Source organism: Onychostoma macrolepis, chromosome 17 (genome assembly GCF_012432095.1).
Source record: "Onychostoma macrolepis isolate SWU-2019 chromosome 17, ASM1243209v1, whole genome shotgun sequence".
NCBI classification, from domain to species: domain Eukaryota; kingdom Metazoa; phylum Chordata; class Actinopteri; order Cypriniformes; family Cyprinidae; genus Onychostoma; species Onychostoma macrolepis.
This window is the reverse complement of record NC_081171.1, coordinates 18342153-18366321: the sequence shown is the minus strand read 5'-3', so window position 1 is coordinate 18366321 and position 24169 is coordinate 18342153. Positions and strand designations below refer to the sequence as shown.

The 24169-nt window shown below is 40.0% G+C and overlaps 1 protein-coding gene across 7 annotated transcripts in view; it reads right to left on the bottom strand.

Moving 5' to 3' along the window:
- Positions 1-24169, bottom strand: part of adam12b (ADAM metallopeptidase domain 12b) — a 108606-nt gene that overhangs the window by 39273 nt on the left and 45164 nt on the right. For 4 of the 7 annotated variants that reach the window (XM_058750267.1, XM_058750269.1, XM_058750268.1 and 1 more), the window contains 7 exons: positions 22235-22311; positions 18791-18977; positions 10709-10774; positions 9803-9874; positions 9413-9582; positions 7771-7869; positions 5362-5446 (listed from right to left, as the gene is read on the bottom strand). In XM_058750267.1, the coding sequence (XP_058606250.1) occupies positions 5362-5446; positions 7771-7869; positions 9413-9582; positions 9803-9874; positions 10709-10774; positions 18791-18977; positions 22235-22311 (756 nt within the window). The remainder of the gene's footprint in view (positions 1-5361; positions 5447-7770; positions 7870-9412; positions 9583-9802; positions 9875-10708; positions 10775-18790; positions 18978-22234; positions 22312-24169) is intronic. The other 3 variants (XM_058750271.1, XM_058750272.1, XM_058750274.1) reach the window with 2 other exon arrangements.

The following is a 24169-nucleotide window of genomic DNA, read 5'->3' as shown; positions in this document are numbered from 1 at the left end:
AGCCATTAATCGGCTGTCGGTGAACATGTCAAACCAGCGATCAAAGACTACGGATTTTAGCCTAGGATCATAGGAATCTTTTAGGATTTTCAAAATTTGTCCCAGACGACCAAATCGTGGCCAAAATCGCACAGTGTGAACCGGGCTTTACAAAACATGCAAACTGCCCATACCGTATACACTTATGCACCCCCATACCATCAGAGATGCTGGCTTTTGAACTGAATGCTGATAACACGCTGGAAGGTCTCCCTCTTCTTTAGCCAGGAGGACACAGTGTCCGTGATTTCCAACAAGAATGTCAAATTTGGACTCGTCTGACCATAGAACACTTTTCCACTTAGAAACAGTCCATCTTAAATGAGCCTTGGCCCACAGGACACGACGGCGCTTCTGGACCATGTTCACATATGGTTTCCTTTTAGCTTTAGTTGGCATCTGCAGATGGCACGGTGGATTGTGTTTACTGACAGTGGTTTCTGGTAGTATTCCTGGGCCCATTTATTAATGTCAATGACAGAATCATGCCGATGAGTGATGCAGTGTCGTCTGAGGGGCCCCGAAGACCATGGGCATCCAACAAAGATCTTCGGCCTGGTCCCTTACGCACAGAGATTTCTCCAGTTTCTCTGAATCTTTTGATGATGTTATGCACTGTAGATGATTAGATTTGCAAAGTCTTTGCAATTTGACGTTGAGGAATGTTGTTTTTAAAGTATTCCACAATATTTTTTACACAGATTGGAGAGCCTCAGCCCATATTTAATTCTGAGAGACTCTGGCTCTCTAAGACATCCATTTTATAGCTAATCATGTTACAGACCTGATGTCAATTAACTTAATTAGTTGCTAGATGTTCTCCCTGTTCTCCTGAATCTTTTCAAAATTTCTGCTTTTTCAGCCCTTTGTTGCCCCTGTGCCAACTTTTTTGAGACCTGTAGCAGGCATCAAATTTGAAATGAGCTCATTTAGTGGATACAAGTGTAAAATTTCTCAGTTTAAACATTTGTTATGTTATCTATGTTCTATTGTGAATAAAATATTGGCTCATGTGATTTGAAAGTCTTTTAGTTTTCATTTTATTCAAATTTAAAAATTGTCCCAACATTTCCAGAATTCGGGTTGTAGTTGTTAATATCAAACAAAGAGTGATGTTTTCTCCAAATATCAGCACAATTGCAAATGTGATATTGATTTGATGAACAGCTCAATAAACAAGAAGTTAATATTAAGTGACTTACATTTTAGACACAACAGTTCTTGTTTTTGCTGTATTTTTTTCAACAACGAAAAATAGTTCCAAACAAAGCAACAGCAGCACAAGATAGTTTGGTTACTGAATCAATCAGACTTTGAATGAATCAGTTGAATGACTCAATGACTCGACGAATGATTTGATGCCACCTACTGGCAATTTTAGCGTTTTTTCCCCCCAAATCATTTCAAATATCAGTATTCAATGTTCAATGTAAACATCAAAACATTATTAATGCATTTGTAACTGCAGGGTAATTGCATTGTGTGAATGCATCTAAATGCCACTTCAGATGCAGATTCTGTGCCACCTCTGCATTACAAACACAAATTATTGATACTGATTTCATTTGACTGGTAACAACCCTATAGTGTCTTACTATTTTAATTTATTGATAAAATTTTAAGAATTTGACACAAAATATCACAAAATACACTTAATTTCCTTCACTTAATCATTTCAAGGCAAAGGGTTTCCTCAATGTTTTTTAAGTAAGGTCAACTGATCGCTTTTTACAGTGTACTATGTACGTACTGGTGTATGTACCTATTAGTTAATGTACAGAATAAGTTATGCGGTACTCAAGTTGGGGGGTATAAACATGGACCATGGTACTTATTGAGTAATTGATGGTAGGTGCCATTGCAGTTAACTTGCCTTCTCTTTAACGACACTGGTTCTCTTAACTAATTGGTCCAATAGGGATTTTTGCTGACGTACATTCCTAATAATTATGTGTGTAGACAGATTTTATTTTGGAATTATACAGTAGTTACCAGACTCATATTTGCACTTGCAACTCCTGATTGTCATGTGTCAAAATCCCTATTTAAAAGGACTGTGCCTGCTAAGTATTAACACTATGCAGTACTGCACAGTTACTGCTGTGTTCCGAACCAACTTCCAAAGTTCCAAACTGCAATGGCACCTACCATCAATTACTCAATAAGTACCTTGGTCCATGTTTATACCCCCCAACTTGAGTACCGAATAACTTATTCTGTACATTAACTAATAGTTACATACACCAGTACTTACATAGTAAGTATATGGAAATAGGACTGTAAAATAAAGTGCACCGTTTTACATAAACATTACACAGGAATTATCAGTTCTTCAAACTTTGTAAGCACTGTTGTGGAGAACAATTTAGCATTAACAGTCCTACATAAGCAAATTTAAAAACAGTCCTCTTTTCATTAGGTAAGGTTAGGACTTGCCAAGCGTACCGTATATACCAAGTACAGTATGTGTCTTGTTTGTTACCACGTAATACCACATTTTTCCATAGGTGCAACACATTTACCATGTATATACCATTAGTATGTACAGTAATGTGTCTTATTAGTTACCATATACGGATACTGTAAGGACGTGCCTGTTTGTACCCACTTGTCTGTAAGTACTACATATTTACCAAGTATATACATTAGTAAGTACCTAATTAGTTACCATGTATGGGCACTACCTGTAAGTGACCGTTCTTACCCACACTTGTCTGTATGTACAAACTAATTACCATGCATGTACAACGGTTAAGTACAGCCGTATTTCTTATTTGTTACCATGTACATACACTTCAGATATGTACCTTGTGTTACCTCTCACTTGCCTGTACAAGATATGTTTCTTTTGTATGTACCAGGGAAGTACACGTACTGTAAAATAAAGTACCAATGGTGTTATAAAGGTAAAAATGCCCATATAAGGTCAAAATCAATTTTTACTCATTGGAAAAGTGAATATGATGGTTTTCTGAACACATTTTGCGTGAATGGCCCCTAAGATGTGCATGCTACTGAGTTAGCAAGGTTTTCTGTTGGTCAGTGGGGCAAATTTGCTTGAACAATTTGAACACATCGCAAAATCTGTGAGAGGAAATCTTTTGCTCTCACAATAAAATAATTTAAACATAAGTCTGTTAGATAAACACTTTAATTTAGTACAATTAATCACTTAAAAAATGTACTGTATCAGTGTATGATGTAATTAATTGGATACATTTTTAATTAAATAACAGCCCTAATATTCAGATACTTCCTCATACTAGACTGGAAAAAACACAACATCTGATTAATAATGTATGACACGTGAAAGGACCAGCAGACAGTGATGTTGTGTTAAATGTCTTGAAGGGCTGTAGATGCTCCTATGAATTTTTATCTTTTCTCTTTCAAACTCACTCTCTTAAAATCTCTTTCAACTTTGCCATAAAACACACATACAAGCAGCACTGCCCTTATTCTCCTTTCCTTTTTCTTCTGCTCTCTTCATCATCTGTTCACTGAGAACAAAGCAGAGCTTCAGCATTATCCGTTTCAGCTGAGGTGAAGAAAACCTCCCTGCTGCCTCACGAACGTGACCTGGTTACCAGCGAACCAACTCTAATAACCCAGAAACAGATTTTTTTCTTAACTTAGCTGCAATCTTTTCACACAACTATACCCTGACTGTCTTTTTTTCCATTTCGCTGTACATCAAAATGCCATTTCCTGCCTTGATTGCAGGGTGAGGAACATGACAGGCTCATCTTAGCTTTCAGAGCCAACAGGGGTGATATTTATCTGCCTCATTTCATTTATTAAAAATCTATAGGATACCACTGATGATCGTATATCTTGAGTATGAGTGACTTGCCCCTTTTTGAGTGTAATTGTAGACTAATATGGTGGTTAATGCCGTGGGAAATCCAGACTTAACTATTCCAAGAAACCACTACCAAGCTGTCACATTGAAAACACGGTGCCTTTATAGTGGTAACAGCCATATTTAAGTGCTCTTGGGATTCTGTCAAGCTAGTTCCAGATTTTACAGCATATTTCCTATCAAAGACTGTTTCCATACAATGAAGTAAATGGTGTCAAAAATGACAAAGGAACTATAGAAAAAATCCATTAGTGCAACATATGCACAACTTTTATGGTGATTTATTTGTCATTTTTGCAGTGACCTTTCACTTTCATTGTACAGAAAAGAACAACATGATCATTCTTTTGACGGAAGAAATAAATAATCAACAAAGGAGGATGAATAATTGATGACAGAGTTTTCATTTTGGGTGAACTATCCCTTTAAGAAGTTAATGGAAATCATTTATCATACAGCACCACAATAGTTTGTAATTCAGACCTATGGCTAATGACTTCATTTCTGTGAGGCCCTGTTTAAGAGGCACAGTTTGTTACAGTGGCGTGGATGATAGATTCATACTAATAAAAATGTGTGTTATTTAGCCATACAGCTATATAGCAAAGCAGCAACAAATGGTCGAATAGGTAGTGCCGCATCGACTGACAGGCAGCTTGTGGGTGGTTAAGAGAAAGAAGACTAAACTTGTGCATGACCTTCAAGAACTGCTATACATGTGGATTAGTTCACACTAAAGGTACTACAAGATAAAACAACCTAAACAGCCTCTATGTAGTTTCATTACATTGGAGTCTAAAACCCTGAGACCACTAATGAAAATATATAAATTTTGCATTTTTCCAATTTTTTTTTTCATTACAGATTTATATAGATTTATATGTCATTATATATATTTGCTCCCTCTCTATCTATCAGGCAGTCTAACTTACTGAGGAAAAAACCATGAAAAAGTGAATGACTGAAGTTAAAAAAGGAGCACAATTGTGAAAGCAGTATTACTGATGACTAGTGGGTGCAGGGCAAACAACCAAGAGTCATTGTCTATTGATTTGTTGAAAATTTCTGGAATTAAAAACAAACAAAAATGGATTTGGTGAATCTGAGCTGAGTGGGACACAACCTATACCTTGAAGGAATAGTTCACCCAAATATGAAAAACTCATTATTTATTTATGACTTTTTTTTTTCTGTTTTTTTTTACCACAAAAAAAGCTGCAGGCTCATTACAATGAATGGGACTGAGGTTTTCGGCTTTTTTCCCTATGGAACAAAGTATGTACCAGGTTTGGAATGGCATGAAGATGATTATTAATGACAGAATTATTATAGAGGGTGAACTATCCCTTTAAGTTTCAATGCTTTTAAATCATGAAAGTCTGAAACAGCTGGATGGTTGTGCAGCTCAGTGTGAATGTGCTAATTATGGGACACAGAATGTGTGATGATTTATTTCTCACCATGACAATGCCTCCTGACTGCTCAGCGGTACACATACTCATGATGGGAGCCATGCCTATTGTGGTGCCCTGGAAGTACACCCCACTGCCATGAGAGAATAAAAATGGTTAAATATACAGTTCAATACTTGCATAACCAAGTAATGAGACTAAGATTAATACATGTTCAGAATAATATTCTACCATGCTACAACACCTGCTGAATTAAATATGCAACCTAGAGGTCTTGCAACAATAATGTAGCATAATGTTTAAACTATTTATTGTACCATAATGGTTTCATTTTTTATAAAACTGTAGGCAGCATTTAGTACAATATAGTGCTCAAAAGTACAATATAGTGAATTACTTAAGTCTTCAGTGTCACATTTTTCAGTATTATTAATGTTAAACATGTTGTTTAATATTTTTGTGAAAACCACAATATTTTTTTTTCTTTTTGATGAATGTAAAGTTAAAAAGAACAGCATTTTTTTTTTTTTAAATAGGAATCTCTTCTAACATTATAAATGTCTTTACTGTCACTTTTGATCAGTTTAATGAATGCTCGCTGAATAAAAGTATTAATTTCTTTAAAAAAATACTTATTGACCCTAAACTTTTGAATGGTAGTGAATATACAGCACAGAATATGGGAAGCAATATATTAGTATTCAGTGTTGGAAAAAATTACTTTGAAAATGTAATAGATTACAGATTACAAGTTACCCTATTTAAAATGTAATAAGTAATATAACTATTTCAATTACTTTATTAAAGTAATGCAACTGATTACATTTGATTACTAACATTAAATTTAATGGAATGAATGTTTTCAACAATTATCATTTTCAAACATTTGAAGCAGGCAGGGTTGACCTTACAGTAGTCATCAACACTGATTACTGTCAGACTTTCATCACTTGGATTAAGATTATAATAATTTAATTTTAAAGCACTGCCACCACATAATCAGACTTCAGCACCTCTTTTTACTTTGAGATCATTCTGAGGTTAAATATATTGCAATTTGGGAAAAAATCAATTAAATCTGTATGCTGGTATGTGTGAAAACATTCAGAACCCCCTTTGTAATCGTTAACATTTTCATAAGTAAATGTAATTTAATTACATATTTTTCCTCAGTAACTGTAACAAATTACAATTACATTTATTTTGTAATTAAATTAAGTAACTCCGTTACATGTAGCTAGTTACTTCACAAGGTAACACTTTCGATTACAACCAGCACAACGTACTTTAAACAGAATTTACAGAGTAACTTTTTTGTAATTATAGTGTACCTATTCAATACCTCCGTGTAGGTATAAGGGAATAATATGCGAAGTTTGGGGAATAAAGGGGTAATAACCTGTAAAATTACAAATTATTTCTACTGTAAGTATTTTGAAACACACACTGTGCAGGCCTACTTTTTAAACACGCTGGGTTATTGTTTCAATCCAAACGCTCGGTTGAGACTGTTGGGTTAGGAAGCTGACTTGATTCGACCCAATTTGGGTTGATATCAGTAATAAGTAAACATTGATATCAGTAAACCAACGGTCCTGGGTTAGGAACAATGTTGCCAAGTCCATGGTTTTCCCGGGTTTTTTTTTGTTTGCGGCGCTCATGATGGGAATATGTGTCGAAAACACAAGAAAACTAATTGAAGTGGAGAGAGATTTTTGATACCGACTTGAATGTGTTCTTTTAAAGCTGGAGGGTTTTGTCCGAGTATGTTCTCACAACATTGAGCAGCGATTGAACTGTGAATTAGTCAAAATGGTGCTTGAGGACGTGGATCAAAACGGTAAAATCAAAGACGGTAAAATCAGTTCGCTATAATACAGTTTAATCTTGACTTTCAGTGTTTACTACTGTGTTTATTGACGTGATGGTTTGGCCATAATAGTTAAACTTCGTCAGTGGGTGAAAAACCTGAACAAAATCTTTTGTTCTTAAACAAGCTTTTCAAAAGAATTTGGTTTAACTATAAGCTGTCAAAGTATGGAGTTGGTTTGCTTTTTCTGAACTGGTGTAATACATTTTTATCTTTTATTATCTGTTGCCTGTTGTTACTGTTATCATATTGTGAGTGATTTTAATTAAAAACCCAAATTTCAAACAATATTTGAATTAAATAAAACAGTCACAATGTTTATTGATATATTACCTGATATATAATGTATGTGTCAGTCCTCTGTCGTGTGTGTCATGTGTTCCCGCCTCTTGTTTGCTTATTTGGTCATGTTCCTGTCCTTGTTAAGTGTGCTTATCAGTTTATTTTGTCCAGCTGTGTTTGTCTTATTATCAGTAATTATGGTGTAGCCTATTTAGTTCATGTCTGTTCAGTTAGTTTTGTCAGTTAGTCTGGTCTACTCGTTATTCCCCGGTGTTCCTGTCTGTGTCAACCTTGCCTTGTCTTACATTGCCTTGTTTGGATTCATTAAAGCAGAGGTCCCCAACCACCGGGTCGCGACCCATTCCCTGGCCGTGGAAGAATTCCTACCGGGTCGCGAGAAAGTTCTGGGGAAAATGTGTATAGATATGACGCTCTGTTATTTATTGTGCATAAATGATTTTTCTAATTACTCTTTATTTTCGTTGTATGCGATTGATATCGAGTAGCAATTTGACGATGGTTAAATTAGTAAATAAAAGATTGCTCTGATCTGTCATAGGGCTTAAACGGATCGCAGTTGATCCGTGATATACGGACCAGGTCCAGACCCCACCGTTCGGCATGTGATTCGCAGATTAATTTGCCAGTTTACACGTTCAATCTATTTAAAACCACAAGAAGAAACGAAACAGAACTCAATTCGTTACTTGCGCGCTGTACTCGCACACACCCGAAGCGCGCACAAGCTTAGAGACGTGTTTCAGACAGTGCGGCATACCGAATTGATTCCTCTTTCATGTATTCATGTAGTTTATACAGTAGAAGGCGAGCCAATGGATATCACAAGCAACGTGCAAACTTTGCGCAATAGTTATGCCGGTGAACGTCTTAACTTCAGTCATATAGAAAGTGAAAGTAAAAAAACTGACGGAGCATTAACAGCGCATATTATCTCAGAGACAAGAGACGAATCTACTTCAACATGTGCTGATAACAGTATAAATGAATAGAGCTGTTTTAAAGACCCTATCCACAACACCCCCACCCTATCCTGAACCTTGATGGTATATCATGCAAAGTTATTTGGTGATAGTGGTGTTGGGTTACTGGTGTGACTCAACTGAGATTGACAAATAAGCTTTCAGACTCATGAATTATAAATCATAGCAGAAACTCATTAACTCATTTCACTAGATGTCCAGTTTTGTTGTTCAGTTATCTCCATCATGTTTCCTTTAATAATAGAATGGTTAAAAATACCTTGGCCTATAATAAAATACCAACATAAAAAGTATATTGTCTTTTTAAATCACTCACAAACATAAGACTATTGTTTAGGCCATACATACCACGTAATATTAGAATAAGTACCCCTTAGTTTCAAAATACTTACAGTATACATTTTTGCAATTTTACAGGTTGTTACCCCTTTATTCCCCTATAAATCTACATGGAGGTACTGAATAGGTACACTATAATTACAAAAGTGTTACGCTGTAAGTCAGTTTACTTACGCAGCTCTTTGGAGGTTGCACATCTGGTTGTTACCCCCTTATTACCCAAACGTAACACATTGTTCCCTTATACCTACATGTACGTTCTTTATAAATACACTATAATTACAAAACGTACACTGTAAATTCACTATACTTACGTAGTTCTTTGCGGGTTGTAATCTAAAGTGTTACCCTCCACAACACTGTTAGTATTCACTTCCGTTCACATTGCACTGCTCAGCTTTTCCATTGTTTGTGCTAAGTTGATGTGGTTGTGGTTGCAGTTTTTAACTGCAAGAACACATTTTGCGTGAATGGCCCCTAAGATGTGCATGCTACTGAGTTAGCATTAGTTTATTATGTGCTTTTACAGTACAAATTGGTAAAGAATCTAAGACAGGTGTTAAAGTATGTATATGTGATAATATGTGTAAAATGGGTGTGTTTGTACCTAATAAGCTGGGCGTTATCATGTGGCCGCTGCGGTAACAGTTTAAGTTTTCTCCAGTCCAAAAACTCATGCAGCGTTGTGAAGGGGTCTTGGGTGACTGCACACTTATCGGCATCACTCCACACCTCCAGTCCCACCAGAGCTACACGGATGTTCAACACTCTGTAAAACTGAGAGAACACATAATACATCTATTGACACAGCAGTATGTCTGGACATTAATCAATTTAACCTAATCTAAAAATACTTAGCTTTCTTTCAAAAGGGGGTTTATTTAAAATCTCATCCTTTTCCTCAGCAGTCCTACATTCATCTCTGACAATCAGGCCTCTATTTTAGACTTCTAATCAAGCGTTCCCATTCATTCAGGCAAAGAATGGCATTTAATACCTTGTCCACGTAATTGGCGATCTCAGCTAGCCTTTGCTTAACCTTCTCCACATCTTTTCCTTGTTTCTGGAACTGAAGAGGGAAAGAAAAGACAAAGGTTAGATGAAAGACATACAGGTATAAGACGAGAGTCTAGATGGATTTTTAAACAATGCAGGACCCTTTGAGTGGCTGTCATATGTAGGGGTGTTATCAGAAGTGTGTCTGATGGCACACTCTTAAGAGCACTTGAAAGTGACCATTACAGCAAGGTAGAGGCACTGAACAATAGCAATCAAAGAATAAAATGAGTATGCGCAAGTGTGACAGCCAGCCACTTTCGGTCCAGCACAGCAATCCTGTGAGTGTATGTTTAAGATGCAAAAATAAATAAATAAATAAACTACATTAATAGAATGGATAAGCTTATTTAGTCAAATAGTGCTGCATGAAAATTTAATAGGGACAAAAGACATCACAAGACATTTCTCTCTCCCTCACACACATACACAGACTTTAATATACAGGCAGCTGTGCTGATAACATGATAGCTTTCTTGTTGCCCAGTTTCCTTTTCCCACATCCAATGTTCACTTTATACACAACACTTCCTGTTTCCTGTCGGATCATTTGGGAGCATTGCCCTACTTCCTGTCAGGTTCCACCCTCTATGACCTGCTTTTGGTTTGGCCTACTAAGGTGAAACAAAGAACCAAAACTTTACCGTAACCCAAATACTGCACAGTAGTCAACCAAACACAATTGGGTATTACAGCACATTTCCCTTTCTTTAACAGTCTGATATTAAAGTACTTGTGCAAAACGGTTTGGTGGAGCACGTAAGATAAGATACTGTGATATCTGAAAAAGTTTTTAACTTGTCTTGCAATACAATTTCTGTCAAACCTTCTGTGTTTGTAGTCCTACCTCTCTGTTGTCTGCTACAATGATGAGCTCCACATATTTGGTGGTCTTCTGAACATCCCGTTTATGCTGCCGCACAGAAAAGAGCATGTCAGTGACCTTACTATTTGATAAACTGCTCATTACATACAAAATTTACCAGAGGGTCTACCAGAGCGTAGGGATTTTGATTCATCCAGTGACTTCAATATTTTAAATGTGTTTACAGATTAATTACATACAGATTAATTCACTACTAGGCCTACATTCAAAGATACTTTTTGCAGGTCACACCAGTAAGTGACTTTTTTTGTGTTTAATAAGCAACATAGTGAATGATTCACTCAACTTATTAATTAAAAGCCACCTGAAACAATTTATATTTTTCTTTATTAAAATTTATGTATGATTAACTACCTCTATATATTGGCACTGCAAAACAAAACCAAAAAAATTGACTATACTTACCAAGTTTTCTTTTCATTTTAAATTAGGGACTGTAAATTGACCCGAAAAATGGAACTTTGAGTATCATATATTACAGTTTTGGATTGTTTAAATGTTTTCTGATTTCATTTGAATTTCATGTAAATTTTTTGCTTTTTTAAAAAAAATATATACCTATATTGTTTTTATTAAGTTTTAGTTTTATTTAGTTTGTTACTTAAACTTTAAACAATAATCAGAATCAGAATCAGAATTAGCTTTATTGCTAGGTATGTTCGCACATACGAGGAATTTGTTTTAGTGACAGTAGCTCCACAGTGCGACAGAATGTCAGCGACAGAACACAGATAATAAAAAATAATGTACAAATATACAAAATGGACAATTCAGTATGTACAGGTATGTTAGTTGCAAGTTTGAAATGTAATAAGTATGTGTTAAATAAAAAATGAAAAGTATGATAGTGTTGTGTGTTTCATGTTTATTGTTAAGAGTTCAAATGTTCATGAGATGGATTGCCTGAGGGAAGAAACTGTTCCTATGTCTGGTCATTCTGGTGCTCAGAGCTCTGTAGCGTCGACCAGATGGTAACAGTTCAAAGAGGGAGTGTGCTGGATGTGAGGGGTCCAGAGTGATTTTACCAGCTCTTTTGCTCAATCTGGATGAGTACACTTCTTGGAGACTGGGCAGGGTTGTACCAATGATTCGCTCAGTAGTCCGGACTACCTTCTGTAGTCTTCTGAGGTCAGATTTGGTAGCTGAGCTGAACCAGACAGTTAATGAAGTGCAGAGGGCAGATTCAATGATGGCAGAGTAGAACTGTTTCAGCAGCTCCTGTGGCAGGTTGAACTTCCTCAGCTGGCGAAGGAAGTACAACCTCTGCTGGTTCTTCTTGACAATAGAGTCAATGTGAAAGTCCCACTTCAGATCCTGAGAGATGGTGCTGCCCAGGAATCTGAATGACTCAACTGCAGTCACAGTGCTGTTCATGATGGTGAGTGGGGGGAGTGCAGGGGGGTTTCTCCTGAAGTCCACGATCATCTCCACAGTTTTGAGCTCCAGGGGCCGGTTGCACCAGCTGCACGTAAGTTACAACCTAGCCTAGTTTTGACGTAAATGGACACTAAGTTACAACTTACGCACTACTAAATATTTTTTTGTTGCACCATTACACTTAGTTGAAGTGTAACTCTACGTTTAAACTAAATATTTACGGACGCGTCTGGTCAGGAGTAACGGTTGGAATAAAATAGCAGACTGAGTGAACTGCATCAATATGCTCTTCTTTTACCTGACAACCTCCAATCCTTTAGGCATATATGATGCTGCTGACATTCACACTCACGTACATATTAAGAGAGAGAACAATATGTGAATATGTGAAGCCCGTCTTCAACACCCCATCTACAGCGCGCCTCTGTGCACTTCGGTCCGTGTTTGCGCATGTCAGATGAAATAATAAATAAATAGCATTTCTTATGTTTTTTTTTTTTCTTTCAGTATTTATTGATCCTTATTTATTTCAATTACAGTTTCTGAATGTTATTTACATATAAAAATAGCTTACGTATAGACTAATGTTATTAATGTATGGTTTTTAATGGAAACTTGTTTTTACCGTTAGTATAGGTGAAGCAAAAGAAGTTAGAATGAAGGATAAATTAAAATTAATAACATTTAAACAAGTTCTGCTCGTGTATTTGAAGGTTTCTATTGGATGATTTAGGGTAAACGTCATTTTATGCGACTACGCATTACTTTACGGAGAGCTTACGAACTACTAGCTACGTCCTGCTTAACGTACAACTGGTGCAACCGAAGTAAGTACAAATTTAGCTACAAACTAGCAAGTAGTTACTAGCCTCTAGTGTGGACTTAACATTCTAATTTAAGTAAGAACTTACGAATGGCTGGTGCAACCCTACCCTGGTTGTTAAGACTGCACCAGACAGCCAGCTCCTTAACCTCCTGTCTGTAAGCTGACTCGTCACCGTCCTGGATGAGGCCGATCAGTGTGGTGTCATCTGCAAACTTTAGGAGCTTGACAGAGGGGTCTTTAGATGTGCAGTCATTGGTGTACAGGGAGAAGAGCAGTGGGGAGAGAACGCAGCCCTGAGGAGCTCCAGTGCTGATCGTACGGGTGCTGGATGTGTATTTTCTCAGCCTCACTAGCTGCTGCCTGTCTGTCAGGAAGCTGTTGATCCACTGACAGACAGAGGTGGGGACGGAGAGCTGAGCTAGTTTGGGCAGGAGGAGGTTTGGAATGATAGTGTTAAAGGCCAAGCTGAAGTCCACAAACAGTCCAAATAAGTATTTTATTTCACATAATGATTTTTTTATGGGGTTAGTTTTAGTTAATGATAATAACCCTGCTTTTGAGTGACCTTGATCATTACATTTGGACTTTAATTCTAAGTCTAAGGAACAAGAATGTGCAAAATGTCATATCATGTATATGTACCAGGACACTGTGTGCTTTAGATATCAGTTTTTGTTTCAAGGAGCTCTGTCCATCTTGAGCTGAAATATTGATGTGTCTATAAATAACCACATAAACAAAATTTGTTGTAGGCCATGACACGCAGATAGCAGCTGTGGTTAAACCAAGTAACCATAAAACCATAAAAAAAAAACAAGCAAGCGCTCCCAGGGATGCCGGAAGTATGGCCCTGAGACGCAGCGTCTCGTTCCCTCGGGGAACCGTGGTTACATGTGTAACCTGGAGACTTTCCTCTTCAGGAACTCAAGCTGCATCGAAACGCTATGGGAACGAGATGCCCACGCCGCCAGACTTACAAATCCCTGCCTAGTGTGGAAGAGCACAGCTAGGGCAAGAGAACAGAAGTGGCTCGCATATCAAGGCCATAGAACCTCACAAATGTTAGGGGTGTGGACCATCCTGCAGCACTGCAGATGTCCTGCATAGAAACACCTGCCAAAAAAGCATTGAAGGCTGCCACACTTAGAGTCGAGGGGGCCTTGACTCCCAGAGGCAAACGGAATTTACAGTTTAGCAAGGAATGTCACGGAATTTGTCAAAGTTTGGATGAATTAATCAAATCGCGACATGGACTAGTATCTGTAAATATTAAGCCGCAAAAGTCGATTCATATCTATATGAATCCCCCATGTTCTGCAAGTCTCTGTGTGAATGAATGAATGGCAGAGACGCGATTTTTATTTATTTTTTTCACTACACACACTGAAGCGGTGATTTCAGCACCTGCCTTCTCAATAAGGACATAAATACATAAACGACATCTACAGAACTGCTCTGAGAGTCACTTCACGAGCATTTTACCGTTTCATTTGAGTAAAACGAGCATCATATCATATAGCTACACACAGAAATTTAAAGGTATTCATGGCAATCCGTCAAAATAAAAGTTTATCTTAAAGACATTGTGCCAGAAATATATTACTATTATTTAGTAGAATGTATGTGATACTATTACTACTGTTGAAAAAAAAAAAATATATATATTTTTAAAGAAATAATCACACAATATTTCTTCCATATTTTAATTTTAATAGTAAATTTCATTAATTAAAAGACAAATTAAATTTGGGTGAAACTTTACTGTTTACTGTTTTTCATACTTTTATTACTTGTGGAAAAACTTGAAACAATTTAAATAAGTATAAAGAATGGCATTCATTTTTGTACATTTTATTTTTGTTTGACTTTATTATTAAAAATAGTGTGTTTTTTAATTAGCACGTGGTACCGAAATTGGTACCGAGAACCGTGGATTTTCACTGGTATCAGTACCGAATACTGAAATTTTGGTACCGTGATAACACTACCAGGTACAAAGTCCAGATAAGAGGGGGCCACTGAGAGGGCCTGTAGGTCTCCAACTCTCTTAAGAGAAGAAATCGCCAGAAGGAAGGTAGTCTTAATAGTGAGATAGCGATCAGAAATCTCCTCAATGGGCTCGAAGGGAGGTTTACAGAGAGCCTCTAACACCACAGCCAGATCCCACGGAGGGACACGAGATCGTACTGGAGGCCTCAGCCTCAGTCCACTGTGGAGGAAACGTGTAACTAGGTGGTGTCTGCCCATTGACTAGCCATCGAGAGGGGCATGGTAGGCCGCTATAGCCGCCACATAGACCTTCAGGGTGGAGTGTGTCAACCCTGTGGAGAATCGGGCCTGCAGGAACTCCAGCACTGTACCAACTGGGCAGTTGACTGGGCCAAGCTGGCGGTCTCCGCACCAAGAAGTGAAAAGTTTTCACGTCAGGGTGTACAGTTTCCTCGTAGAGTGAGCTCTGGATTGGAGGATGGTCTCAGGGGCCACACCCACAGCTTCCACAGCTCTGGGCAAGGGTGGACGATAGTGCCCCTTGCCTGTGAGAGACGCACTCTCTCCGGAACTCCCAGGAGCACAGCGATCAGGGGAAAAGCATACAGACAAAGCCTTGGCCAAGTCTGTACCGTGGCATCCAGTCCCAGTGGAGCTGGAGGAATCAGAGAGAAACAGAGGGGACATTGCGATGTCTCCTGAGTCACAAAGAGGTCCACTTGAACCTGGCCAAAAACTCTCCATATCTGCTTCACCACCTCGGGGTGAAGCATCCATTCCCCGGGCCTCAGCCCCTGCCTCGACAGGATGTCTGCTGCCATACTGAGATACCCAGGAATGTGTGCTGCTCTCAGCGAGAGAAGTTCTGTCCTGGGGCCACACAAGGATATGATGTGCCAGCTTGTACAAGGGGCGCGAACGCAGATCTCCCTGGTGGTTGATGTAAAAGACCACCGCTGTGTTGTCAGTGCGCACCAACACATGGTAATCTCTTAGGGCCGGGAGGAAGTGTTTCAGTGCTCGAAAAAAGGCCAGCATCTCCAGGCAGTTGATGTGCCACGTGAGAAGCCGAACACTCCACAGACCGCGGGCAGGGTGGCCACTCATGACTGCTCCCCAACCAGTGAGGAACGCGTCCGTCGCTAGCGTTACGCGGCGACAAGGAGCTCCCAGCACCGAGCCCTGAGACAAGAACCAAGGTTTCCTCCACATGTCTAAGGCACGAAGGCATCGCCGCATGACTGAATAGTTAAACTGACGCAAATCTAAAATGGCACCCTCCATCCTTTTTCGGAACTATGAAGTACCAGCTGTAGAACCTGGACTCTCTGTCGCAAGGAGGAACCACCTCGATGGCCTCCTTCCTCAAGAGAGTGTTTACTTCTTGTTCCATTACCAGAGCCTGCTCAGGGCCCACCAGCGTGGGAATGACCCTGTTGAAACGCAGCGGTGGAGTGCCGAACTGAATGCAGTGTGCAGGACCCACTGAGACACGTTTGACAGAAGCTTCCACGCTGCCAAACAGTCTACTAAGGGAACCAGTCTCTCGAGACTGGCCTCTGGTGTACTTAGAGCTGCTAGCTCGATGCTCTGAAGCGGAGGTCCGGCAGGGAACGGCGATCTAGATGCTCTAGAGATCTCCGAAGAGGTGGCGAGCCTCTCATCTCCTCTACATTTCCGGGCGGAAGAAACTGAGAGAAGCGCTCGCTGGAGACCGCTGTGCCCTGAAGCACCATTGGTAGCAGGGTTGGTAGACCAATCTCCTGGGGGCACTGAGGAGAGACGGGCACCGTGTGATGAGGTGTACACCGCTCTTCCCCAGTAGGGGCCACGTATGTCAGGACTTCTTTGTCGAGGACTTCTTAGCCTGAAGAACGGTCCGCAGATCTGGCTTAGGCTTTGAAGTCCCCGACCTAGAGCGCCGCTGCTCTCGGGAGTGCGAGAGGTGACACTCTGTTTCTGTGCCTCGTGGTAAGAGGAGAAGGTACACGGAGGTACATTGAGCTAGAGAGCGTCGAGGGAGGAACTGCTGGAACGCCGCCGCCAGTTTACAAGCCTCCTGGTACCTGTCGACGATGGAATTGACGGCGTTGCCGATCAGGCCAGAAGACACAAGCGGGGCTTCCATGAGGAAGACCCTGTCCTTCTCTTTCATGTCAGACAGGGTCAACCAGAGATGCCTCTCCGCTGCCACCAGAGCTGCCATAGACCAATCGATGGCTCAGGTGGTCTCCTTGGTGGCGCAGAGAAACAAATCAGTGGTTCTACCCAGTTCAGTTATGTCCTCGGACTTAACAACCTCGCCCTCATCTAGCTCTTTAAGCAGGTCGGCTTGGTACGCCTATAACACCGCCATGGTGTGCAGACACGCACCAGCCTGACCTGCTGCCGTGTACCCCTTGCCCACCAAGCTGGATGTAGTTCGCAGCGGCTTGGAGGGCAATGCCGGAGCCTTCAAGGACGACGCCACACCAGGGGACAGATAGCTCGCAAGCGTCTGTTCTACCTGGGGCATCGCCCTATAGCTGTAATCAGAAACCCCCGTCATGTTAGCGTACGCAGTGGCAAATGCTTGCAATGCGGGCAGTCGGCTCCTTTGAGAGCTGACTCTGCGTGCTTCGCCCCCAGGCAGACAACGCACAGACTGTGTGTATCCCCGCTTGTAATGTAGCGCGGGCAGGGATGAACACACAGCCTATAATGTCGCCTGCTCTCGCCCTTATGCTTCGACTTTTCTGAAGCCTTAGACATTGTGGCTTATAGTGGACAAACAACACTAAATAAGACTCAAAACAGATATCAGACTGACACACACACAGAGCGCTTGCTGAATGACAGAAAGCTGACACCGGTTCCACCGCACATGCTTTTAAGCTTCCTGGTCGCTACATCACCCCGCCCGTGACGTCTTGCCCATCCATTGGACTGATTACACACGTGATTCAGAGCGTGGTCACACTGAAGCTGTTCCCATAGCATTTCGATGCAGCTCGAGTTCCTGAAGGGGAACTAAAGGTTTTGAAATAGCATAGAGGAAATCATTAAAAAAATTAACAAAATTTTTCACTTGACAAGGACTGATCCTTTTCTCTTGTTCCGTGATGCTTTGAGCCTTCAAATGCTATTTCCTATAGTCAGCCATTAAAGACAGGAAAGCATACTTATATTATAAGGTACACTTTGATTTAGTTAAATTTAATAAAGCTGATTCGTTAATGAACTAATCACCACGACCACCAAAAATAGCTGAAGCCTGAACCAACAAGTGACCCCTCTTTAACCTCCTTGTAACACTTTCAGTTCTTTATAACTTTGACTAGGAGTTCTGTAGTCACCATGGTGACAATATCAAGAGTCTTCATCTCCAGTTGATTTATTCTCGTCCAATGGACAATGAAATGATCTATAATCTTTAGATGTTTCTGCAAATATCAGTGCCAACATTGATACAGATCCTAACCATAATCGCTTGTAATATATAGATATCATCAGTTCGCCATTATGTTGAGTTATAACAGAATCTTCTATCTGCTGCTATCCTTTGGAATCAATACAATGGCGTCTGAATATCTTATTTAGACAGCTATGTTGTGATAAGAACATCTTTAATGTCAAGACTGTTGTGTTGGGATCGTCTGTTAACCTTTGATGTCTTGCCGAGCTCTCTAATCTTGTTTTAGCATGCATGGGAAGTGAGGACAACCACAATCCTCTCATCTGCATTAACAAAGACATCACATGCTGAATGATGCATGTTAATTCATCCTCAAGACAAAAAAGTGACACTCTCCAAACAAAGCACTGTTATAATAGCTGCTACATTGACAGTCGCTGATGGATCGTATTCATACCCTTGTGCCGAATGATTGTGTCAGTCCTCCAGTGCTCATATGGCTGACAGTCGATATGTTGTGTCCATGTCCACAGGTTCCGGAGGGGAAGTGTAGGTGATGCCCTTCATAAATTACATGGGTGTCATTTGCTGGCTCAAAAGCTGGCTCCACCATCAGTGTTTTATTTTCAAGTAAGATGAACCCTCTGTGGATTGAAATTCAGATTTAAACTCTTTTAAAAAGTGTTATTTTTTCTAGTGAAACAAAACATACAAACACATAATGGCAAGGTAACAGGCAACTTATTTTGTGGTACTTGCTAAGAAAAGCATCACTTACTATTGCTCAAACTTAGCAGTGAAGTGCTAAGGCTTGGTGCATAACCTATCCTGTAACATTTGTGATATTAATAAGAATTATATCTCAAAATGTGTGGCTTGCTATGAAGGGCTTTTTAAACTAATAAAGGGCTGAATTCATGAAACATTCTTAAAGTGATTGTTCGCCCAAAATGAAAATTACTTTATGATTTACTTACCCTCAAGCCACCCTAGGTGTATTTTGTACTTTTGACTTTTAAATATGGATATTTTTCTTACACAAACGCATTGATTTTTAATGATAGATGGATGCACTTCTTTGGGCCTCAAAATCTCATCCCCCATTCACTGCTATTACAAAGCTCGGAAGAGCCAGGATATTTTTAAAAATACTTGTTAATTTAAGATTGTATTTTTGTATGGCTTGACGGTGAGTAAATCATTGGGTAATTTTCATTTTTGAGTGAACTATCCCTTCAAGAACAAAATTATTCTTAATTGCCATTTTCTTCTTATTCTTATGTAGCACTTTGCCTACGTCCGGCGGCATCTCTCCTGAACATGCGTACAACAGTTAGCGGAAGTTACACAAAGCTGTTTATATAATTTTAAATATGGATATTTTTCCTACAAAAACACGTCAATTTGCTTCAGCTGAGGAGATCCCGTTCGAATCCCATATAACTACGGTTCGACAAAACAGTTAAAATCTACATATAAGTTCAAATAGCATGGTTGCATCAACAAATGCATTTTTATATCAGTTTTGCATTTGTCAACACTATCGGGTAGGTTTAGGGTTGGGTTTGGTGTAGGGCATATTTCCAAAACGATAGAGCATTAATTTTTAGTGACAGTCCCCGGATATTTGAATTCTGCCGTAATACGTACCTGAAGCAACGTAATAAAAACACAGCAATATGTACCTATATCAACATAATAAAAACGTGGCAGGGTTTACGTATTGAATCCGTGTTTTAGCGCCACTCAGTGGACATTTCTCTATGAAACTGAGGCGAAACGTGCAGTAAGGTAGGTAAAAACGGTCTCGTTAAAAAGTGTCCCCAGGTACGTTTATGCCGTGAGACCAGGTTGATAATAGGCCTACATAATACTACTAGGGATGTGCACAAGTACTCTGAAGTGACACCAATTATCAGTAATGTAAACAATGAACAGTCATGATTATGTATGACAAGACTTTTTGCTGCAAAAATTTGTCAATTTAAACTTAAATAGGGAACTTGTTTTTAATTTTAGAATTACGACATTTTGGCAGCATTCAGCCCATATAAGAGCTCCCATTCACAGGACGCATTCACTGTAGCACTTGAAAACACAGAGAGTGGACAAAAAAGACTGAAGACAAATGAATGCATCTCCATCTTGAGGCACTAAAACATGGTTCATTAAAAAACGCGATGTGACCCCAGAGATTTTGGGACTTAGTGGTGGGTTCATTTGACTTATACCACTAAGCAACTACCAAGCAATGCCCCTGTAACAACCCAGAACACCATAGAATTAAATTTCTTGGCAACCACCTACAATAGGCTACCCTATCATTGTGTTGTTAGGTAAACATGGACAAGCATTCATTTCTTCTTCTTCTTCTTCTTCTTCTTCAAAAAAAAAAATATATACATATATATATATGCAATTAGGCTGTATGTTAACTGGCAGGTAATTTACTTGAGGTGCAGGACACTTTATGTTTTAAGTATTTAGTGTGAAACAAAAAAGATTATGTAAATGGGAGAAATGATACAAGTCTGCATTCTGGCTAAATGCAGCAGTGACATAGCTAAATAATATTAACTCTGAGATCAAATAATATAATTATATTAGAATTATATTTTTATCAGTACAATATAATTGTAAAATTTAAAGGCAGATGGCCTTTCACCATCTAATAAACTCTATAGTCAATAAATCCAGTTCTAATAAGTCCATTTGTTTGTCTTCATCCCATTTGGGAAATGGGTGGATATGGATTTTTCTGCAGAATGACACTGGATTGTATAAAATTTAATTTCTCCACCCAGTTCTATGGCCAATAGCCCATTACTCACCAGAAAGTGAAATGCCTGCGTTTTCAAATGTGTGAATTTACATTTGTGATATCCTTAATAATATAGCCATGGGTAAAAAAAGACATTTTGAAAGATATCGTTGAGCGATAATCGAATATGAAGGGTGTATGTATAAGAGCCACTGCTGCAGAATTAGGTTGCAAGATGAAGAGTGAGTTTTCACTTTGCAATATAATAACAAGATAAAACAGATGAAAATCTGGAGCCATACTGATAGTTCAAAACGATGCTTGCAGAAGGAATGATAAATTAAATTATATCTGATGATACCCTCCTTGCAATTTATAACCAAGCTGCTAATATGAAACCTGAAAGTACTGAGCAGGATTGCAATTTCATCTACAGTATTGCATATTTCAGCATCTTCAGATGTAAAAAATTTCCATCTCACACCCCCACACCAGTGAGGAAAAAAGCCACGATCACATCTACCTCTGCCTTGATTCACAGTAACCTTCTGTGTTCAGATATGGCCTTAATATCTGCCTACCTGAAAGTCTCCAGGCTTGTGATTATGAAGATAAAGTAAAGACTTTCGGTAGAAGTGTTTTGTAATTATAAGCAGGAGACCTTGGGTTTGCTTCAGTCATAGCTCTGAGTTCATCTTCACCAATTTTGTTGTAAAAGTTGTGCTTCTACGACAAATTTACTGTAGCCACATGCTCCTTCTAATTACATTTAACAACATTGCTTAAGTTTTTCATGACATATTAAATTCTTTCAGTCATTTTATGTGCTTATCTTCAGGACAATGAAGCATGGGATGATACTAAAGCATTTACTGATGTTTAATCTCACGGTTTTATAAGCTCTAAATGAACCTTCACATAGGAAGAGTTGTGAAGTCCACTGGAAACAATAGCAAGGCAATAAATGTTGGACAACTTAAGGCCTAGTATAATAGCTTTCCACACTAAAGCACACATGCTTTAAACTACTTGTTTAAGGACTTTTAATGACTTTGAAAATTGGAATTCAATATGGTTAAATTTACCGCCTAAAGTACATAAGGGGATACATGGACATTATGGTGGTGATCCTGTGCTTACCTGATACCAGAGCATGTACTGAGGCTGACATCAGAGTGAATGTATCCTTGGACTTCACCATGGTAATAGCAATTCATCTGCATGAAGAAAAGTAAAAGTCCTTGTAAAGCTGAAAACATATGTGCCAGGTTCTTGGAAATGTACTCTTTCTATTCATGCTGATTTCATGGTTTTGGTTTGCATGAAAAGTCTTAATTGTGCATTTGGTACAACTAAAAATAAATACTTTTAAAATATACCTTTCTCAGTAAAAGGTATGTTTTTAGAAATATTATGAATGATTAATTAACAAATATCATTAAGTTTTTGTGGAGACACACTACATGACATTTTACAACCTAAACTGACCTTGTCTTGTCATTAAAAAAGGTCCAATTATCTGATATTTTAAGAGATTTACTGATCTTGACACTGATCCTGGACTTGAGGGTCTGCAGTGGTCCTCTCTATGATAATTTTGTCAGCACTGTAGGAACGATGCAGAGACATGGAGCAAAGTAACAGTCTTTAATGTAATCCAAACACAAGGGGTAATCCACACAAGGAACAGTTTAGATACACAAACATGACATTTAAGACCCGACAAACACAGCCTGCACAGACTAGGGCTTAAATACATGGGATAACGAGGACAATTAACAAGACACACCTGAACCAAATGACATAATTAACAAGAGGCAGAAACTGGGTCACACAGAGCACATGTGGAGGAAAACATTCAAACAGTCCGGGGGTGTAACACATTTCCTGTTTTAAGTTCTTTGCTGTTATAAAATCTTTCTGCATGTTGGTCGATGCAGGAGGTTCAGGTCGAGGATGGACACCCGGGAGGAGGACGGCAAACAGAGTCCAGGGTGGAGACGATGGAGGGAGGAGACCAGAGGGACTTGGAGCAGGAGAAGCCAGGTGGGACCCAGGCCATAGCCATGAAGGCGACCCATGGTGGAGCCGACTGAGGGAGGAGCCATGGTGGAGAAAGGGCTGACGACTCCAGGGGGCTGACCAACGGCCACGGAGCTGGTGGAGGAGGAGCCTGAGGCGGAGACGGGGCAACAGAGGACCGAGGTGGAGCCGAAGGGAAGGAGGAGCCTGACAGAGCTGGGGGGACGAGGCGCAGCCGGAGGAGTGGAGTCCCGAGGCGACGGATGGTCGACGACTGACCAAGGTGGAGCCAGAGGGACGAGGGAGCCAGGCGGAGCTGGTGGACTGACGGGCCATGGTGGAGAGGAGGAAGCTAGGAGGCATGATGGAGCTGCTGGGTCAACGGGCCAAGGCGGAGTCCGGGACTCAGAGGCTGGAGGCGGAGACAAGGGATCCTCCAGCCATGATGCCGATGGAGACTGGCAGACCTGCGGTAATCCCACCGCACAGATGGTGGGCCGAGGGTGAGCAGAGGGGCTGCCAGACGACAGCGGTGGAGGAGGCAGGAGTGGGAGGGTGGTTGAGCGGGTATTTGTGAGCCTCCAGGCTCTCAGGGCTGGTGTGCACTGCCCACACACACCAAATCGTGATTCCCAGCACCGGGAACGCATCAGACTGGGGAAAGACAGGTCTGGCAGACAGTTCAGGGCAGACTGGTAAGTCTGAGGAAAGTGGGAGGAGAATGGGCATGTCCGCATATACTGTATATCTGCCTACCAGTCTATTAGGTCCCCAGAGTCTAGGGGATGCTCACCCACAGCAGTGGTGCAGTGGGCGGTGCTTTTCTCCAAGCCCTTGCGTTCCCTTGCATAGTCCACCGGCGCAGGCTCAGTTGCCTACTCTCGCACCTGGTCAGACGTAGTCGATCCTCAGCTTTGTCGCTCCTGTTGGCGATGGCTCGTCAGACAGGGGAATGACAGAGCTGGCAGACAGTTCAGGGCAGACTGGTAAGTCCGAGGAAGGTGGGAGGAGAATGGGCATATCCGCATATATAACTGCCTCTCAGTCTATTAG